Source organism: Orcinus orca, chromosome 10 (genome assembly GCF_937001465.1).
Source record: "Orcinus orca chromosome 10, mOrcOrc1.1, whole genome shotgun sequence".
Classification (NCBI taxonomy): domain Eukaryota; kingdom Metazoa; phylum Chordata; class Mammalia; order Artiodactyla; family Delphinidae; genus Orcinus; species Orcinus orca.
In genome coordinates, this window is record NC_064568.1 from 36,473,113 (window position 1) to 36,492,678 (window position 19,566).

A 19,566-nucleotide genomic window follows, 5' to 3' on the forward strand; every position below is an offset into this window, starting at 1 on the left:
AGGGCCTTGAATGCCATGCTCTAGCCCAGGGTCCCGAAGATGCAGACTGGCTGGAAGTGCTGGGACAGGTGAAAGGGTGAGGGGCATCTGAGAGGACAGCAGTGCTGAGAGCCTGCTTGGGTAGGAAGCCACGTGCCTAGGTGACTGGTGGGTGGGCTGTCAATGCCCAATGTCGGGTGAAAGCTGGGCATCAGAGTGGGGCAGGGGTCAGGCCCAGGGGGTGGGTTTTGGAGATTGAATAGAGGCAGAAGCTGATGCTATGGGGTGGAGGGGCCAGCTGGGCCTAGGGATCTGGGGTGTGAGAAGGCCACACCCTGCATCCCTGTGATTGAGGGGCTGTGGAAGAAAAAGGTCCACAAGCAGCCAGAGTGAGCAGGGGCAGCCCGCTTAGAAAACCGTGATGGAGGGCTGAGGAGAGCAGAGCCAGGGGACTGAAGGAAAGCAGGGTCTCCTAAAGAGGGTGGTCAGGGGGCGGCATGATGCAGAGCAGTTGAGAGTGGAGGGTGCTGGGGAGAGATTCCTGGGGGAGCAGGCTTGGCAGTGGGTGGGGGTGGGAGATCAGTGACTGGCAGGGCCCAGGGGTGGGGGTGGACTCGGATAGCATCAGAGGTCAAGTCCTGAGGGGACCTGAGGTGCATGAGGCTGACAGGCTCCACAGTGAGATTTCAGTCTGTTTTTGCTGCTGTCCTTTCCTCTTGTGATAGAGCCACTCAGCGAGCCTGCAGCATCTTATTCCTAAGCCACCCCTAATAGAGACCAGAGGCTTCAGGGGGCCTGGAGTACCCCATAAATAACCCGGTTCCCCCTGAGCTCCCTGCCCAATGCATGGCACACGGTGGGTATTCACAAGGCAGCAGACTCATCCCACCACCTCTGGGCTCAGCCTCCGGGACTCAAGGAGAGCCTGGCAGGTCTGAGCTCCTTGGTTGGGGGGGACAGCCCTCACCCTGTTTGCTGGGGAGGGACCTGGTCAGGTGTGCTCAGCAGCTCTCCTAGAGAGCTCCGTGGCAGAACCTTCTACCTGAGAGACCCTCCTAGCCCCTGAGTAGCAACTGTCCCCCCACCCAGAAGAGGTGCCAGGGGATCTCTTGGGAAGCTGATTGCCCAAGTAGGGCTCCCAGCCCCCCAGTAGCAGGCACCTGAGCTATTTTCTGTCCCTGACCCCTAGGACACCCAGGGGGAAGTGTTTAAGGACAGTGACATCCAGTGTCTTCCCTGATTGGGCTTTGGGTGCATAAGGCTGTTGGGCTCTTCTGAGAGAAGTTGGTTCATGATACTGCAAACGTGTGGCCAGGAAGCGCAGCCAGCCTGTGGCCAGCCGCCATGATCTTGCTCCGTGGAGGGCACTTCCGGTCCCATTTTGGGTTGTTGGCATCACTCTGGGCTACAGCAGGCAGCTGGCACCATTTGTCTCAGGCGAGGAGTTTCTTGCTCTGGCCTATCACTGCAGGGAGCAGTTCTGATTTCCCAATTCAGCAAGGAGTTGGTGGGGCACTGGAGCCCCGGGAGTGCCAGTCCCCACGGAGGTGGGTTCGGCTCCGTATGCTCTGAGCCCACATTAAGACTGTTCAGACATCTGAGCAGCAGCAGCTCTGTCCCGGATCCCTTAATGTGCTTTGCAGTTTCCAGGCACGTGCGGGTTCATTATCCAGGGACAGGCCTGAGTGGTCAGCAGGGCAGGGCTACTCCCCATTTCACAGATGGGGTGTTTGAGGCTTGCCCAGGTCAAGCAGCTGGGAAGCTATGGGTTCCTCTCACCGTGTTGATTCTAGTCATTTACTTGCCTGAGGCCCCCAAGAGGGCTTGGCTTGGCTCTCTCCAGAAACTCCAGTTAGAGCTCAGAGTCCCAGCTTCTCTGTCCACTGGTCCTTAGCACGTCCCTGGACCCCCTCTCTACCCCAGACATGGTCACGGAGGGTTTTAAAGCCGCTGTGCAACCAGCAGGGCAGGCCTGCACCCTTTTTGGCGTTTGGAGACCGAAAGGGTTGATCAGGAGGCAGTGCACCGTCCCACCTGCTCTGGCCAACTCAGCAGCTCTCGCCCACCATCCCTGAGCGGGTGTTCCTACGACATTCGCGAGATGACTGTTTGGAGTGTCCTTTGCTGCTGGTGTCAGGGCACCTTCACTGTGTGAACCCACAGCCTCTTGTGAGCCCACAGCCACTGTGTCACTAGTGATGCCAGTTGTGCGTTGTGAGAGGCCACCATGGCAGAGCGAGCTGAGCGCCTTGTGGTGGGCATGTGGTGGGGCTCGGCGCTAGCATGGCCTGCCCCAGAAGGAGACCTCCTGCTTGGGCACCTTGGACACCTGTGGGTCTCTGTGGGCCCCATGGCCAGTTTGGAACCCATTGGGCAGTGGGCCAGATTTGCTGAGGGTTCTACAAGCAGAGCTGTGCGGGCAGCTTGTGGATAGCCAGGTCTCTCCTTAGGCCACCTGCTGCCCGCAGGCTGTGGCCCGTTCCCAGTACTTGGGGGCAGGGTCTGCAGTGGCCTCAGTCCCACCCTCCCTGGCATCCTGGTGACCTATAGAACATTGACGCTGGTACATCTCTGACCCTGAGCTGGAGTCCCTTCTTCGGGGTCGCGGTGGGGGTGGGGTATAGCCCACATCGTGCCCAAATGGTAACCTGCCATCAGCTGTCACCCATCTCTGCCATGGAGATAGGCAGAGGGCCTGCAACTTTGAGCCTGGTGAAAAGTGGATTGTTTGTGTGCCGTCACTGCTCAGGGCTTCGTGACGGGAGGCTCACCCCCTCGTGGGGCAGCCGGGCCTCCGTGGGAGACTGTCATGCAGGGCTGATTCTGTGAGGCCTCCCTGGTACAGCCCCACCCTCGGCAGAGCCAGAGAGGCTGCTCCAGGCTGGTGGGGCCGGTGGGTGAGGCAGGAGAGCGAGTGGGGAAAGGTGGGGCTGGCACATTCCCAAAAGCCTGGCTTGCCAGGCTGAGCCCTGTTTTGGAGTAAGTGGTTCCAGATATTTCTACCCCAGCCAAGAGGCCTTAGCTATTTCTGCCATTAATAGTGGAGCAGGGCCTCGGGCACCCCTCCCTGGGCCGGTTGGGGGGATGGGCGGCGGTTCCCTCCCTTGGGTGGGCTTGACCAGGTGGGAGAACCTGGCTGGTAACCACGCCCTGCCCCTGCCGCCCTGCTGGTGCTGGGCAAGCCCTGTGTTTCCTGAGCTTGCCTCCCCCGATCCACGCTGCTGCTGGCTGTCCCCTGCCAGCTTTGTCTCGGGGAGGGGCTGGGGGGCGTTCATGCCAGCACAGGCTGCCAGGAGCTGCAGAAGCAAGAATAGCGCGCCCTTCTCCAGGCTCAGCGAGGCAGATGCGCCAGGAGCAGCATCTAAGGAGGCCCAAGGGGAGATTGGGGCGTGGTGAGATAGATGGAGGGCAGCTGCCTCTCAAAGCTGTCCTACTGTGGGCTGAGGGGTCAGGGGTGGGCGGGACTCCTCAGGGGGATCTCGCAGTGTTTGTGCCCGTCTCCCACCCCCACTCACCAGCGTGAGTGTGAACCAGCGTTCTGGCGAGCACAGCCAGCCCCTCAGGAGCACACACTAGCTCGCAGCCTATAGAAGCACAGCCTGAAGTGCCTGCAGAGCCTGGGTCTCCTCCCCAGGCGTGACACACCCGTTTGGGGGGAGGGAAGGATTCACTTTTTATCATTTGCTCAGTTGTATAATGATAGTGACTATATTCTAATGCTGAAAAAATATTTTCTGGAAGTATGAGTAATAATTAGAAGTCCCCCTATTCCTGTCCTCCCCAGAGGGCACCCCTGCTCTGTGTCTGGAGCTTCTGTCCACACCTTCCTCTGGGTCTGCACACGTGCGTGTGCCCCCCACACGTGGGGAGTCACGGGCATACCCTGTGCGCCACTAACGTTCTTTCTGCTGCTGCTTGTGGCCGGTGCCTGTTCAGTTCTGCTGGGGTCGGCTCTGGCTTTTTGTCTCTCCTCTCCGTGCCCCCATTTCTGGTAAACACTGAGGGTGCCGCCCCCTGCCTCATGGCCCTGAGTGTGGGAGAGCGTCTGGCCGTGGGGCTCTGGACTCCGCCTCCAGGAGCTGGCTCTGGAGACCCCATCGGCCCCACTCCAGGCCGTCTCTTGGAGTTCCTGGTGCTGAGAGAGTGTTTAGACCTAAAGATCGTATTATGTAAAGCCCTAGGGTCTCCCCTAAGTATGCTTGGGAACGTGAATCCACACTCCCCGACATGTCTGCACATCGGCTGACTTGGTGTCTGAGGGGCTCCGTGTACCTCTGTCAGCTGTACTGAGGGCCGTTTCATGGTGGGTGTGTTTACTGGTCCAGCAGTGGTTCTTGCAGTCTCACGGTGCCAGGATGAGGGGTTGATTTTAGAGTTTGCCTTTATGTTTGTGGCAGTTCTGACTTGGTGGGGTCATGGTTATCCTAGCCCCTGTGGTTTTGCTCACGAGGCCTGTGTTAATGGGTACAAAGGCACCTGGGTCTTCCTCAGCAGCTACTCTACGTTGATGTCCCCATGTGGCCTGCCTGGTCCAGTTCACCTACTGACCAACTGCTTTTTGAGTCCCGCTCAGTGTCAGGCACTGAGCCAGGAGCCAAGGACCCAACACAGCCCCCTGCCTGATGGAGCACATGGTCTCATGGGGGACCCAGCCGGGAACCAAATAGCTGCACATAAATGTAAAAACCCTGCTGTGAAGAGACTCACGGTGCTTCAGGAGGGACCACAAGGGGGTGACCCTGATGGCGAGGTCAGGGGAGACTTCCCTGAGGAGGTGACTGAGCAGTGAGTGAGCTGCAGGGTCTGGGGAAGAGGCGGGCAAGAGTCTTCCCGGGCCAGGGAGAACAAGGGCTGGGAAGGTCCCACAGCCAGGGAGCTGACAGGGCTGTTGTGGCCAGACCTTGGAGAGCGAGGGACACCAGCATGGATGGTGGGGCTTGGGCTGGAGCAGTGGGGAAGAATCGTGGATGGGCTTGAGCTGTCGAATGGGTTGAATGGCAGGACCTGGAGTAGCATGGGATGCCTGGGGTAGCGGAAAGGGACATCAGGGCTCACTCTGTACAGAGGCCTCAGGCTTCACCTGGCAGCATGCCTACAACATCCTAACTTGTGGGTGCTGTGCCACAGAAGGAGAAACGGGCTCAGTGTGTGAAGATGCTCGCTCAGGGTCCCAGGGTGGGTCAGTCAGGAGGCTGGGATTGGAACCCGGGCCTGACTGGCTCCTGAGAGCGGGTCTTAAGCTGTTTTCTTGCCTGCTCCCATGCCCATCTTTTCCCCCAGGGCAGGGACATCATATTGGCATTTCCAGGGGTTTTCTTTTCCATTTGGTTTCCCTGACGTAGCAGCATGTGAGACAGATTGAGCGTTATGTTTGAGCACTCTGTTCGGCTCTAGCTTGACTGCTTGGTGAGGAGGGAGAGGCGGAGGAATAGCTTGATCTCTCTGGCCTTGCCACACGTGCTCCCGCCTGCCCTGCGTCTCCCGCTGCCTGCCCTCATCTCTGGATGAGTCTCCTCCTGTCCTTTGTTTGTGCTGCTCTCCTGGGAGGTCCTTGTGGGGCTCTTCATAGCAGCTCTGGGCAATGGCCACCCCGGCCCAGACCTGTGCCGAGCCTTCTGGCCTGTCTTCTGGCTTCGTGGGCCTCCCAGCCCATCTGAGTGACGTCTTTCCTCCAGTGCACAGTGCGGCGGTGAACGCCCTCTCCTTCCACCCGTCGGGAAACTACTTGGTCACGGCCTCCAGCGACTCAACCCTGAAGATCCTGGACCTCATGGAGGGCCGGCTGCTCTACACGCTCCATGGGCATCAGGTGAGGGCGTCAGCCTGGGCTGAGTAGCATGGAGTGGGGTGGAGGCGCTGTCTTGAGGTGGCCCTTCCCTTGGAGCCTGATGGAGGGGTTCTGTGGTCCCCTCGCAGCCTGCACATTGGGGTGAGGTGCAGAAGCAGGTTTCCCACCCACAAGACCTGTGACCTCTGGCAGAAGTGCTGGGCCTGGTGCTGCAGCTGAGAAGGGAGTACAGGGGTTCAGTTGGGTAGGGGGTCGGAACGGAGGCCTCTGGACAAGGTTGACAGACTTTTCCCAGGGGCTGAATGGAATCTGTCCCCAGTGACCTCAGGCATCACTCGGTCCAGCAGTTGAGTAGAGCCCTGGAACTCATGCCCTGAATTGCCATCAGGCCTCCTGGGGCCCTTTGGAGGCAGAAACAACAGGTGTCTTGCAGAGGCGGGTGTGAAGGAGGGAAATCTCCCCGCACATTCATGGGGGAATTCCTAGAATTGAAACGAGGGAGAGAGGCCTTCTCTCTGAGCATCTTTCACCAACACATCCGGTGCCCTGGCCCCCTATGTGGGCAGTAGCTGGGCACGGGGCCGGTGGGCGGTGGACTGCTTGCGGTTCTCCCCTGCAGCCGGCCTGGGTATGGCTGAGCTGTCTCCTGCTGGGACGTGGTCGCCACACCCAAGTGGGTCACAGGTGCAGAGACCAGAGCATTTCAGTTTGTCCACTTCTCCACCCATGAGCAGGGGCAGATGGGATGGAGAGTGGGGACAGGCTCTTGAGGGCTGAGGGAGGCCCTGGGGTGCTCATGTCTCTTGGGCCAGCAGCTAGGTGTGAGGCTTCTAGCCCAGGGCTCTCTGGATCCCACTGCCATCTGAGTCAGAGCACAAGGGCCCTTGGCCATGGCTTGGAGTGGGGGCATGGGCCTTTTCTTCTGCTGCCTTGGGACCTGGAGGCCGCTTGCCCTCAGCCCATGGTGACCCCTGGTCCTCTGTCAGAGAAATGTCTGGTGTGCAGGACCAGCAGGCCCGTTCCCCTGGTGTCGACACATCTAGGTGTCACGTATGGCCATTGCACTGGCGTGATCGCTGCTCCTATTGTCAGCCTGTGGGGGCGCCACCTTTGTTAGCCCTTTGGCAAGTAGTTACTTAGATTCACACGTAACCAGTTTCGGATCTTATAACCCAGAGGGCGTTTGAAAACCACATGAACGCTGCTACCTCTCCTGCTCCCACGAAAACGAAGGAAAAGCAATGCACAGAAACACCGTGCGGGCAGGTGCATACCAAGTGATCACCGAGCACTTTCTCCTTTCTTGTGGACGTTCTTTAGACAGCTGACTCACCTCTCAGCCTGAGAAGCCTTGAATGCGGCATCTAAAAGGCCATTCCTGTGTTCGGGCCCAGCATCAGCACATATGGGAAACCTGTGGACATTGTTCTCCCGAAGAAGTGAGACAGGGGCCAAGAGAAACCGCGCAGTTGCCTATCTGCTGTTGAACCTGGAAATGTGGGAGACAGGATGAGGGACAGTGGTGGTTTGGGGGTGTGGAGAACGGGAAATGGCTTCAGAAATCACTTCTTCCTCAGGGCACCAAACTCGCAGTGCCCAGAGGAAGGGGGAAGAAGGAGAAGCGAGCTCACCTCCGTTCATCTTGCCGTCCATTTGTCCATTCATCATCCGCTTTCCAGCTCACCAGGCTGGGCACCAGGGGTATGAAATGGATGTCGTGGTCCCACCCCCTGGGGCTCATGGCCTGGGAAGCAGGGGACTCTCTGGGGACATCAGCAGAGCCGAGGTGGCATGAGATGTGTTAGGAAACCAGGAGAGGCAGGTTGAGTCTTGGGTTGTACTTGGAGGGTTGGGTGAAGCAGGGTAGGCTTCTCCCCGCTCAGATGAAAGTGGGAGTCAGAGTGTGAGGCTCACATTTGTTTCTGTTCCGACCCCCCAAAGTCCCTATCAAATACAGAAACTTAGCATTGGTGTGCCATGGGTCTTAGGGGCTCTTCTTCCTGGAGTACCCATAACACAGCCCCACTGTAGGGTGCAGGGTGTGGGAGCCCCAGGGCCTGGCTTCCTCGGGGTTCCGCAGACCGATTCTGGGAGGAAGGAGCTGGCCAGAGCCCCATGCTAGCTTTAACCCCTCTCCTCTTCCTGGAGAGCTGATCTCTCCCTTTCTCCTCCTCCTCTTTCTCAAGACCTGTAGTGAGACCACCGTGCACTCACCGGTGGCAGCGCAGTGCTGGGTTCTCCAGCGGGCCACGTGGGCAGACCTGGCCCACTTCCTTTGCCCTCTCTGCCTCCAGGGCGCTTTCTTTTGGGCACAGAGTCTTGAAGAGTCTGGTCTCTGGGCTGATGTCGGAGGGCAAGTACGTGGTGTGTGTGTGTGAGGAGAGCTGCAAAACCGAGCCCCCCCTCTGTGCCCCAGTCTGCCAGGGTTTGCTGTGTCTCCTTGTTGGGTCTGACTCTGCCCCTGGGTTTGGGGCGATTCAAAGTCAGCTAAGGGTGGCTTCCTAAGGAAGGAGAGTGCAGTTGAGCAGCCTTGATTCGGGCAGTTGTTAAAATCAGCCCGCCAGCTGGACCAGATACCTAGTGTGGGCGGACATCTGGGCCGGGAGCGGGGGCGGCTTTGCTCTCCCCGAGGGGACAAGTCTGTGGAAGTTGGGCCTGTGTTGTCACTGGGAGCCAGTGTGCTCCGAAAATGTCCCTGACCTGTGAGGGTTTGTGACATGCTGTCGGGCCAGAGTGGCTCAGCTCCAGGAAGAAGTTCTTTGACGCCCCTTTGGAGGATGTATTGACTCCTTTGGAGGATGTATTGCCCCTGCCAAGCCACAGGGAGAGGGCCTGCACCACGGGCTGAGGAGTGGGCTGAAGCCCCGCCCAGATGCTCTGTGCAGTGTCTGGTCCTTTTAGGCTCCCCCGCTCGTGAAGTCCCCTCCCTGTCCCGTCCTTCCAGGAAGATGTACAGCTGCACTCCTTGGTGACTTGAGCTTCCACATTCTGTTCCAGGAGGTAGTGAGGGCCTCACCAAACACAGCTGTCACCAGCCGCTTCCTGAAGCCTGTGGCACCCACAGCTCCCAAGTGGTCCCAGATGCCCAGGGATTCTGTTCCCCAGATGAGAAGACAGATTTGAAAGCACTTTTGAGTCCTGGCGGGGGAACTGAGGTCCAGAGAATGATCTGGACTTGTAGGGGGTCTCATGCAGCTTAGGGTTGTTGACCTGGAACGAGTACCCACATCTGCAGTTTCCACCACACCCGTTGACCTCATATGTATGGCTTTTAGAAGTTGTGATCTCACTCTTGTTTTCAGATCACTGGTCTGTGTAGGAGGCCAGCGGGCCTCATAGCTTCTTGTGTTCCAGCCTTGCTGCTAGGTGATGGCGTTCTGGTCCAGCAGGAGAGGGATCCCCAGGAAGCTTTGGTTTGGACTTGGAGGACCTCCTTGTAACCGCCCTCAGGCATAGCCCCGAGGGAGCCGTAGAGGGAGGGCTATTGAGTTCTTCTGCCACGTGGAGCAGCCACCCCTTCAGGCCTCCAGGTCCACGCTTATGAGAAGAGATAGTGCAGGCCAGGGGTCAGAGGCCAGCCGAGAGGAGCCTGCCACAGGGAGCTGGTGCTGCGGGGAGCCAGACCTCGAGCGGGAGAGGGGGCTCTGTGTGTGGCAGGGAAGTGTCTCCGTGTTCTGTGAGAGGGCCGGCCTGAGCCAGCCCCACTGGGGGAAAAGTGAGGAAGGGTCAGGGGAGGCCATGCTGTTGGGTAGAAGCTCTCTTGCCTGAGTTGAGGCCAAAAGTCTCTCATTGTTTCCTAAAGGCATAGGGGCACCAGGACAGGCACGTGCCAAGTGCAAAGCTGAGATCAGGATCACCCAGTGTGGCCTGGGTCTCCTGGGCTGGGCCCACGTGCTGGCACTGAGGACCGCTTGTGCCCCCAGGAGTCTGACCATGCCGGCAGTTTGGTGGTTCTCTGGCGTGCATGTGATTGGTCACACTTCCATCGGCCCATGTGAGGCCGGCTTACCTGTGGGGCTGGGGCTGGACGGCAGTTACAAGTTTATCGTGAGCCTGAAGGATTCTGGTGCTTCTCCCCTGCAGTCCTGGCTTTGGGACTCTGAGCCACAAAGGGCCATTCAGGGGGTGTGGCTGGCGGCTGAGTGAGGCTCCTGCCCCGTGGGGCTTGACGCCACGTGTGCTGTACCCCAGAAACAGCTCCTCGGCTGCAGCTGGGGCTCGTGTGGCTCTTCAGAGGCTTCCACAGGGTGGATGTCTCCAGGTGATTTGGGGAACAGGCCAGAGAGTTGAGCAGGCCCTTTGCTGGCTCCAACCCCACACGGGCCCTGCCCCTCACCGCCCTGCTACCCCTGCTGTGCAGGGGCGGCAGGTTTCCAAACTCAAGCCGAGCAGACACTGGCACCTTTGCCAGGGCGGGGTCGGGGGGACAGGCTGAGGAGCCTGTTGGGGCTGAGACGTTGGGTAGCCCTCTGCTTCCAGACAAATCTGCCCATCCGGGTGGAGAGTGGACAGAGCAGGCAGGCACTGCCAGCCTGGATATGGTGCACTGTCCTCCTTCCTCCGCCACTGGGGACACCGGGGTGATTTCTCTCTCAGTGATTGGGCTGGAAAAGAGCCTGCACCGGCCGCCTTTGCCAGCTGCTTTGACTGAGACCACCTGCTGGATACGTTCGGTTGGGGAGGGTTCACAGCCTTGTCTGATGCCCAGCTTTCTAAGGAAACACCCCAACATTTCCAGGGATGAACGGCTTGTACCCACCTGTTTCTGGTTTAGAAAAATGGTGGACACTCTTCCATCTTGTTCAGCCAGAAAAGCCTGAGCCTTGGGGGACCACAAGTGGGAGGAAAGGGTTTGGACATTGGGGTCAAACCATTCTGGCTCCACCTCTTAGCCTGTGACAGTGGGCAAGACCTTGACTTTGCCAAGCCTTTCCTCCTCTGTAAGAACGACGCCCATATCTGTCATAATGGGAGAAGACATGTCCTCACAGATGCCGGTCCCTATCCTGCGCAGCTCTTGGAAAATGACCCCATGCTGTTCTAGATGAGAGCTCTTTAAAAGGCTGTTTAAAGTTTCTGTTATGGGCATGGTCCTGGCATCATGGATGGGTAATGTTTGTTAGGAAACTGAGTACATATTAGGGGGCTCTGATGACTTAACGCCCACTGATGGGCACAGGGCCATAGCCGTCGGCCCCTCCCCCTCTGGGATGGGGCTCACCCATTTCCCCTCCTCCCACTCACCCACAGAGTCTCTGAAGGGTTTCTCTGGCTTCTTATTTTATTGAGGGTTGTTCTCATCTGCCCCAGAACATCCTCTTGCTCTGGCTTCTCTTTTGTCACACAACTCCTAAAATCCGTCCCACAGTGGGTGGGCTGTAGTGATTCCCCGACAGCTTGTCCCCACCAGCTGTCCTGAGTGGGTTCGGCCTGCTGCTGCCTTGGTCTACAGGTCTGCTTCCGTTGCCCTTTATTAGTCCCGCCCATCGGGTCTTTTCCAGGGCCTGACTCCTGGAGGACAGGCCGGGTATCTGATGACACTGGGCTGGGTAGGGGTGCCAGCGCCCTCTCTGAGGCTCTGGGAAGTCTTGCTGTGGGGATCTGCCATGACCGGGACAGTTAAGCAGGAGGAAAGGGAGACCCTGCTTCTTGCTGGATCCTGTACAGACTTAGGGCATCAGCTGCACGGGAGCTTCCTCACCCCGCTCACCCCACACTTTGCCGCAGGGAAGACCAGGAGAGGGGAGGGCTTTCCCACCAACGGCAGCTGTCTTTCGAAGCCTTGCGCCCCGAGCAAGGCCCCCATAGTTTTGTGTGGCAAACGTGGGGGCATCGTGCTAGAAATACAGATTTATTTTTCTGTATTTTCCAAAACATAATCTCGAGACATGCTCATTTGGTTTTAGTCCCCAGAGCTATTTGGGAGAGGAGGGTAGGCGGGGCGTGGGTGGGGCGTTAAATCTGGTGTTTGCGGCTGTGCAGTTGGCGTTCGTGTCTCTGTGGAGTGACTGAACCGCACAGGGACCAGTGGGCACGTGGTTCCCCGAACCTCAGCTGGCCCGCAGTGGAGCGAGCACCCATCACCCAGAGCCCAGAGCCCCAAACCCGGGGCAGCTGTGTGAGAGGCTGTGCTCGGTTGTCGAGAAATCACAGGCTCAGAGCACGGGGTCGGCTGATGCTACTGGTAGCTTGTGCCACGCCGGGGGCTGGGGCTGGGGCTGGGGAAGTGGCAACAAGGGGGACTCGCCCTCTAGGAGGAGAGACAGCAGGGGGACAGAGCGGCCTGGGCACGTGGGCCGCCCCTGGCTGCCCCAGGAGGAAGGAAGCTCTCAGAATGGGCCCCTCCCACCTCGTTTCTCTGCGCCCTGTGGCCCTTGTGTAGTTGTTCATTTTGGAGACTCGCTTTGCTGCTTGAGAGGCTTAGATCTGCCTTGGATGGTTGGGCAGCTCCCGGGAGAAGTGAGGGGACATTAAGAGGGAGTGGAGCTCACTTATTCCAACTGAAGTAACCAAGAGCTCAGCCTGACCCCCTGTCCCCTGCCGGCAGCCCAGAGTTCAGGGCTGGGAACGGGTGTCCTTGGCCAAGGTCAGGAGCAGCCTAGGTGGTCGCTCCTTGTCTGTGGGGCCGCACAAAGGGACATAAGCACCAGCCCACAACAGGTCTAGCGCGTGAGTGCCAAGCCTCCCTCGCGGGGATTTGTGGAAGAATCGTCCTGGTGGACTGGGTTGCGGTGTCTTTGCCTGAGCACGGGCGTCAGAGTCCAGAGCACCCATGCCAGAGGCCTCCTTGGTCTCCGTGTATCTGTTTGATGGCCGCTCTTCTTTTACCTCTGACGTGGGGCAGGTGGTGTGATGTTGCTTTTTGTTCGCTGGCAGCCAGTGAAAAACATACCAAAACCCTTGCATGGTGGGGGTGGGGGTACCTGGCTGGGCCTTTGCCCCTGTAGCTGTTGTGGCCACAGCGATCAAAGTTCAGGTGTGCAGGGACTCAGGGAGTCAGGCTGGAGGGGGTGAGGCCAGCGGAGAGGTCTGGACAAACTGCAGGCGCTGTGGAGTGAGAGTCGTCAGGAGCTGTGGGATCTAAAGACCATGGCATCCTTTGTTTTGCCTTTTTTTCCCCCCCTCCATTGACACCTTGCTGTTTGAGAGTGAAGGAACCAGCCAGTATGGGTCCCTTGGGTCTGGAGGTTGGCAAGGCAGAGGCGGTGTGTGGTGAAATGACTGGGTGTGAGTCCAGCTGAGCTCGAGGGCCACGTGCAGCTGGGTCAGGGGGGAGAGAGAGGTGGGGGACCGTGCTCACCATGATCATCTCACAAAAGGCTCCAACTGGCCAGATCCAGAGAGGGAGGGGGGAAGGATCTGGTTGAGGCTAGGCAGCGTCCCTGCCAGTGGACCTGGCCTGGAGCCAGATGGGGACCAGGGCCTCAGGCAGGTGGGCACCCCTGGCGATCAGGGGCAGGTCAGACCCACGCTGCCGAGGGCCCAGCTGAGAGCTGCTGCTCGGAGTCCCGCTCGGGAGGCGCTGCAGAGGCCCCGGGCCTTGCCTGTGGGAAGAAACAGCTTGGCCACATGCCTGGCCCTAGCCGGTGAACGAATGCATCAAGAGTGACTAATTGACTGAAAGGAATCAGCCACTGTGAAGGCGGGACAGTCTCAGAGAACACTCCTGATCACAACTGGTCCCTGCCGGTGATAAAGGAGACTCCCCCAGCCCGCAGGGTTTGGAAACTAGAACTCACTTCTAAATAACTGCTGGGCTAAAGAGAAAATCCCAGTGGAAATGGAACATTTGGAGATGAAGGACAGTGAAAATACTGCATATGGGAAACTTTGGGGATCCAAGCTCTAAGATGGCAGTCAGAGGCAAATTTGTAGCCTTAAATGAATTTATTTAAAACCAAGAAAGATCAAAAATAACCAAATTCAGAGCTCAATGTAGGAGGCTGCAGAAAGAACACGGAAAGAGGCCTTCTTGAGCTCACAGTTTTGTGGAGCGGCGAGCAGTTCAGTGGGGCCAGGGTGCTGATGGGAAGGGCAGAGGAGAGGGCCTGGTGAGGTCTCTGGGGGTCTGGGTGGTCTGGGGCCCCGAAGGCCCACCAAGGGTTGGGTTGAAGATTGTCAGCAGTGAAGAACTGAGTCTGCATTGCAGTCCATGATGACTTTGGCCCACAGCAGAGCCCAGGGCCAGCCATTCTCTGGGCTGTGCTTTGAGTGCCCTGGACTGCTTCTGTGGGCCCCAGGGTGGATGGGTAGGAGCCTTCATGGAAACCACTCTTTCCAGGAACACCGAGGTACCTGGTCCAGGAGCCATGCAGTCCTCTTGGTAAACGGGCACTGTTGGGGAGGACTGTAGACCTCAACGCTCAAGAGCTCCTCTGAGCGCCCTTGTCGCTCACGCCCTCCCTGGAGTTTTCTGGGACTTGGACGCTGGGGAAGGCTCTAGTTCTTCTTGCCTGGAGGGCTCCTAGCACCTGCTTTCTGGTCCTGATCCCCCTGCCAAACTGGGCTGCTGGCCACATTCTTCAGTGGTCCTGCTGCTGCTGCTTGGCCTCTAACATCTTGTCCCCAGCTTGGCATCTGGTGTTGAGTGTCAACAGGAAAGGAGACTGACCCACGAATATTTGTTTGGTTCCTTAGTTGCTGTGACTTCTTGGAAACCTGCCATTCCTCAATGAGCTCTGGGCAGCCAGAGAGCCTGGCTTTTTTGACACTCCACATACTGTGTTCCTTCCCTTTTCTGTCTTCCCTCTTTGTTTTTCCTCAAAATGAGAACAGTTTTGTTTTGTTTTTGTATTAATGTAACGGTGCTCTATACTCGTTAAAAAATTCAAAGTATGGGAAATTACAGAGATTTCTAAGACTCAAGTAAGTCACCTGAAATTGCCTCCCCCCACTTAAGTCCTGTCAGTGTGTGGTGACTGTCCGCCTGGGAGGGTATCTGCGTGACAGACGACCTGCTCCCATCCTACCCCCAGGCCCTGCGCCTGCAGCCCGTGATGCTGCGCTCCTGGTATCGCACACTCACCTATGCAAGTGGACATTGTTCCCCATCAGTGAGAATGGATCTCCTTTGTCCTGATGGATGGCTGCCGAGGACCCCCGGGCTGCTGTGAGCCCAGCCCCTTCGGGCCCCTTGTACTTCTTCATCACCCCCACTATGGGCAGCTCAGAGAGGAGGAGCCGTGGGTAGATTCCAGAAGCATGGGCAGACGTGCTGCCTCCTGCCCAGTGTGCCTGGGCCCAGGGGGCAGCTCTGTCTAACCTGCCTGTCTCTTCTGGGCAGGCAGAAGCTGGCCTTGCTCCGTGTTGTCGGGTCCCTTTCCAGCCCACAACCTGTCTAGTCTTTTCTGCCGCCGAGTGGAAGTGCTTCCCAGTATTCCTATTGTCCACGGGTCCACCCAGCTGTGTCAGCCCTGCTGCTGGAGGCCCCTCATATTTGCTGTTGGAGCTCCTGTTGCTCCCTGTCCTGCTCTGGAGGAGCTGAGGTGGCCTTTGATGGAGCCCGCGCTGTCATCATCTAGGCGAGAACCTCTTATATCTGGCTTTGCTTGGGGAATGCCAGGTGTTGCCGCATTAACAGTTTGGCCAAAAGGAAGCAATGGTTCCTTTTGGCCAAACTTTTAACGTGGTGGTGTGCCGAGCAGACTCTTGCTCTGAGCATCTTCCTGCAATGGGTTTCAGGCGTGTGGGGAAGAGCCCCCGCCCTTTACCAGGAGATCATGCCCCCTGCCCCAAGCCTGAACGTGCGCACTGGTGCGGCCAGGTGCAGGCCTGACATCACCCTTCGGACAGTTCAGTGGACCTTCAGCGCGTGAGAAGCCAGAGTGGCATGTCTCCTCCCAAGGCCCCAACATGAAGGAAGTGATGTGCCCGTTAGAGGGAAACGTCACTTTGCTCCCCTGCCCAGGCACCTTCGGTAACCCCACCCCATCCTCCTCCTTGCCCTGGTTCTGGCCTTTTGGTTCGCCCGAGCTCCCCAAGTGCCCTGCCTCTGCTCGTTGGCTCCTCCACGGGGCTCCGTGCTTCTCTGGTCAGCTGCAGTGTGGTGTTGGTGGTGGGGGGCATGGTCTGGGTCAGGGGGACCTAGTTCTGGCCCCAGTGCTGGGCCTGGGATAGGTCAGTGCACCTCTCTGACTCCTTGGGAAGTGAGGACAGTGATGTCAGTCTGGTAGGGCTGTCAGCGTGGCCTTTCCTGCTCATTCCTTTCGGCCCAACCCTCGACCTCATGGCCTGGCTTTTGTCAGTGGTGCTTGGGACCAGAGTCTCAGCAGTAGTGCTCATGCTTGGGCACCTGCCAGTTCCTCCGCCAAAGGTTGGGGAGGGCATGGGCTGGATGAGGTGCTCAGCCCTGAGTCCTGCTGCCACTCTCACTCACGAGCTTCTGGTTTCTTCCTGTGCATTGAGAATCTAGAGTGACCTTTGGTGTTTGCTCTTTTTGGCTTGTTCTCCTAGGGTCCAGCCACCACTGTTGCCTTTTCAAGAACGGGGGAGTATTTTGCTTCTGGAGGTTCTGATGAACAAGTAAGTAAAGAATGATTTGAGGGGTCTCAGCTGATACTGAGCAGAACAGAACAGGGGGCCGAGGTGTCTTGGGGATGGACAGGCTGGGTTTCACCAGCTTCCTTGGTGGCTTTCAGCAATCTTGAGGCCTGGATCTTGGGGTGGGGCCCCCAGAGCTGGGCCCTGGCCTCCCCAGAGCAGGAGTGCTGCAGGTGCCAACGCGTGGCAGCATCTCAAAACCCTTACAGCTCAAACCAGAGTGGGTAGGAAGTCTGGGTTACTGTTGCCGTGAGAAAGTTAAACGTTTCTTTAGGAACTTCTTTCTCCTGATTATAGGTGAATAATTAGATAACTCTTGGATGCTTACTGCGGGCCTGGTAATGAGGGCAGCATGGCAAGAGCGTCACCCCTCATTCAGTCCTCAGGGCAGCCGCGTGGGGCAAGCCTTCTCTTCAGCTGTTCTGTGGGTGAGGAAACCGCGTCTCGGCTGCAGCAGAGCTGGAGCCTGCGCTAGAGCCTGCACTCTGTCGTCTGCCGTCCTTTGCTCCGGTGCTGTCTGAGGGGGCAGCATTTTCCAGCTCCAGGCTGTGGAGCGAGGACATGTGTGAGGAGGTCCTGTCCTGCCTTGTCACCCTGTCAGCCGCCCTGGTGCCTCCAGACTGCTCAGCCCTGGTTACCTGCCTCCTGCGGGGCACCCTGTCCCTGGGGTCTGGCCCAGAGTTTGGCGTCTGGGAGGCTCCAGGGCCGTTGAAGTGTCCACCCATTGGAAATCTTTTTCTGGGTTCTGGTGCAGTGCTACTTGTCCAGAAAACCACACTTCCCTGAGGCAGGGAGGAAGGGGTGGCTGTTCCGAGCCACTGGTGACCTGGTGTGTCACCTAGGATGTTCATCCCACTGCTCCCGGGCCTCACAGCTCTGACAGCTCTGCCCAGGAAAGTGCTGCTGGCCTCCCAGTGAGCGCCAGCCCCGGCCTGATGGACCGATTCTGGTCGAGTCTCTGCCAGTAAAGCAGAGGGCGGTTGGAGGCACAGCACGGCTAAGAGATGGCAGGCATCTTCCCATACCAGCACCGGTTCCTGTGCTGACCACACAAGGCAGGAGGACGGCAGAGGGAACCCCTGAGCCTTCCCTGGGCATGGAGGCCTGGCTCCTTGCTCAGAAGACTAGGGAAACTAGTACAGTAAATTCACACCATAAATAAAGTCCTGGCAAAAGAAATTCACATAGCACAAGAGGCAACCTGGTAGGAAGTAGGGCTTCCCCCACCCTGGCCCCTGCTTGGGCAGCCGCTGCTGTCAGCTCCCTGGCTGCCTTCTGATTGTCTGCTCTGAGAGCCTTTTGGGAATGACATTTGACATTCTCTCTTCACATTCCTGATAGCCATTCCCCGGCTCAGGACCATTCAGCACTTAGACTTGTGCAGTACACAGGACCCTATAAACAAGGGGGTGTGTGCCGATGTTCTTTTTGTAAAGGGGACAGATGAGAGACCCCAGATGCTCATCAGTTGGGGAGCAATGAACAGTGGTGCTGCTCTGGGAGTGGCGAGCAGCCTCCCAAAGAACCAGGCTCGTGGCTGCATCCCGATGGGTCATGCCTCCAGGGCACGTTGACTTTCCATCCTATGTGGATTCGTTGGTTTTTCTGTGGCCTCAGTTGACTACTGGCCGCGATTCACAATTCCTGCCATCCTGGAAGTGGCCCTAGAGGAGTGCAGCCGCGGGTGGCCCGCACCCTCCAGCAGGGAGCGCTCTTGCCCAGCTTTTGTTGGAGGAGCCTCAGGGCATGAAGATCCCCCCCCCCCCCACCGCAGTGGGATGTAGAATAATGGACATGTTACCGACTGCTCCCTGGGGGCCAGTGTCTGTGCCAGACTGTCTCTTGTGAGTTTCATTGCAGCCCTGTGAGGTGGGAACTATGACCATTCCCTTTTCACAGATGAGGAAACTGAGGCACAGAGAGGTTGAGTCCCTTGCCTAGAGCCACACAGTAAGGGGTGGAGCCAGGATCTTCACCCTAGTTATCTGGCCTGGAGTCTGTACCTGAACCACTTCTCACAGTGAAGCCAGCCAGGCCCCCACCCTAAGGAACTTGTATTTTAGTGGGGAGACAGATGGTAGACAAGGAAAAGGGACAAAGATTAACTAAATACCGACCCTGATGCCTTGAAGGAAAGAAATAGAGGGCTATGATAACAACCAGCAGGAGGGCCAGGGAAGGCCTCTCTGAGAAGGTGGTATTAGAGCAGACACTTCAGCCTGAAGTGCCAGCTACACAGAGCTTGGGCCTGGGACATCCAGGCCCGGGGAGCAGCCAGTGCAGAGGCCCAGTGGTGATAGTGACTCTCCATCCTGGTGGAGCACCCGATCCTCTCGCGGCCTGTTCAGAGATGGGGCAGGTCCCGGAGGGAGTGGGGTGCCAGGTGGGGATCACAATCCCACCACTGGCGCAGAACTTTGGGGGTGGCCTCTGGGCCCATTTTCTCCATGGAGAAGGACTGGTAAGGGATTTTTCTCCCCCTGATTCTGTGTGCTTATTGGTCTTGGCAGGTAATGGTTTGGAAGAGTAACTTTGATGTTGTCAATTACGGAGAAGTCCCAAGAGTGCAGAGGCCCCCGGCCACGCTGGCCAGCTCCTCCAGGACTCTGGTAAGTGGCTTGACAGGCATATCCTGAGCCCTATGACTGGTGGGCTGGGTCGTGGTGAATAGCACTGGGCTCGGGGGTGGTAGGGGTGCTGCAGGCTTAGGCCAGTCCCAGGGAAGAGACCCTGGTAAGATCTCATCATTTACCAAAATCTTAAGTGCTTGTGGTGCTTTGTTTCAAATCTGGAATGAACACATAAGACATGAAGAGGCTGTTAGCGCACACTGCTGGGTGCCTAGGCCCTGTACCGTCTGGTGGGGGACTATTTCCATGCTGTAAGCCGTTGGTTATTTGAGGCCTGAGGAAAGGAAGGACCCATCCTTTGCTGATCCTTGAGCTCGATGTCGGGTTCCTAGAAGGTGTGGGGCCTGAAGCCACAGCTGGGACAAATGGGAAGGGCCCCAGCCCTGTTGTTCTTACTTCCTTTTTTTTTTTTTTTTTTTATTTTAACCATGGAAAGGAAGTTCCTCAGCCACAAACCATTTTTAGTACCTTTGTTGGTAAAAGGGCATTCAGTGTTCCTGAATTAAAATAGTTAATATTTTTTGGACAAATATTTGGGGGAAAAAGATAACTGATACCATCTCACTGAATAAGGTCACATTCGGCTTTGGCTAAAATAAATGGTGAAGCCAAGGAGGTGGAACTGTGAGG

The 19,566-nt window shown here is 57.6% G+C and overlaps 1 protein-coding gene across 2 annotated transcripts in view; it reads left to right on the forward strand.

Annotated features, from left to right (window-relative positions):
• The window catches only part of POC1A (POC1 centriolar protein A), a 76,429-nt gene that overhangs the window by 9,948 nt on the left and 46,915 nt on the right, over positions 1-19,566 (forward strand). For both annotated transcript variants that reach the window (XM_004267878.3, XM_049693568.1), the window contains exons 7-9: positions 5,655-5,788; positions 16,220-16,288; positions 18,817-18,915. In XM_004267878.3, coding sequence (XP_004267926.1) covers positions 5,655-5,788; positions 16,220-16,288; positions 18,817-18,915 — 302 coding nt within the window. The remainder of the gene's footprint in view (positions 1-5,654; positions 5,789-16,219; positions 16,289-18,816; positions 18,916-19,566) is intronic.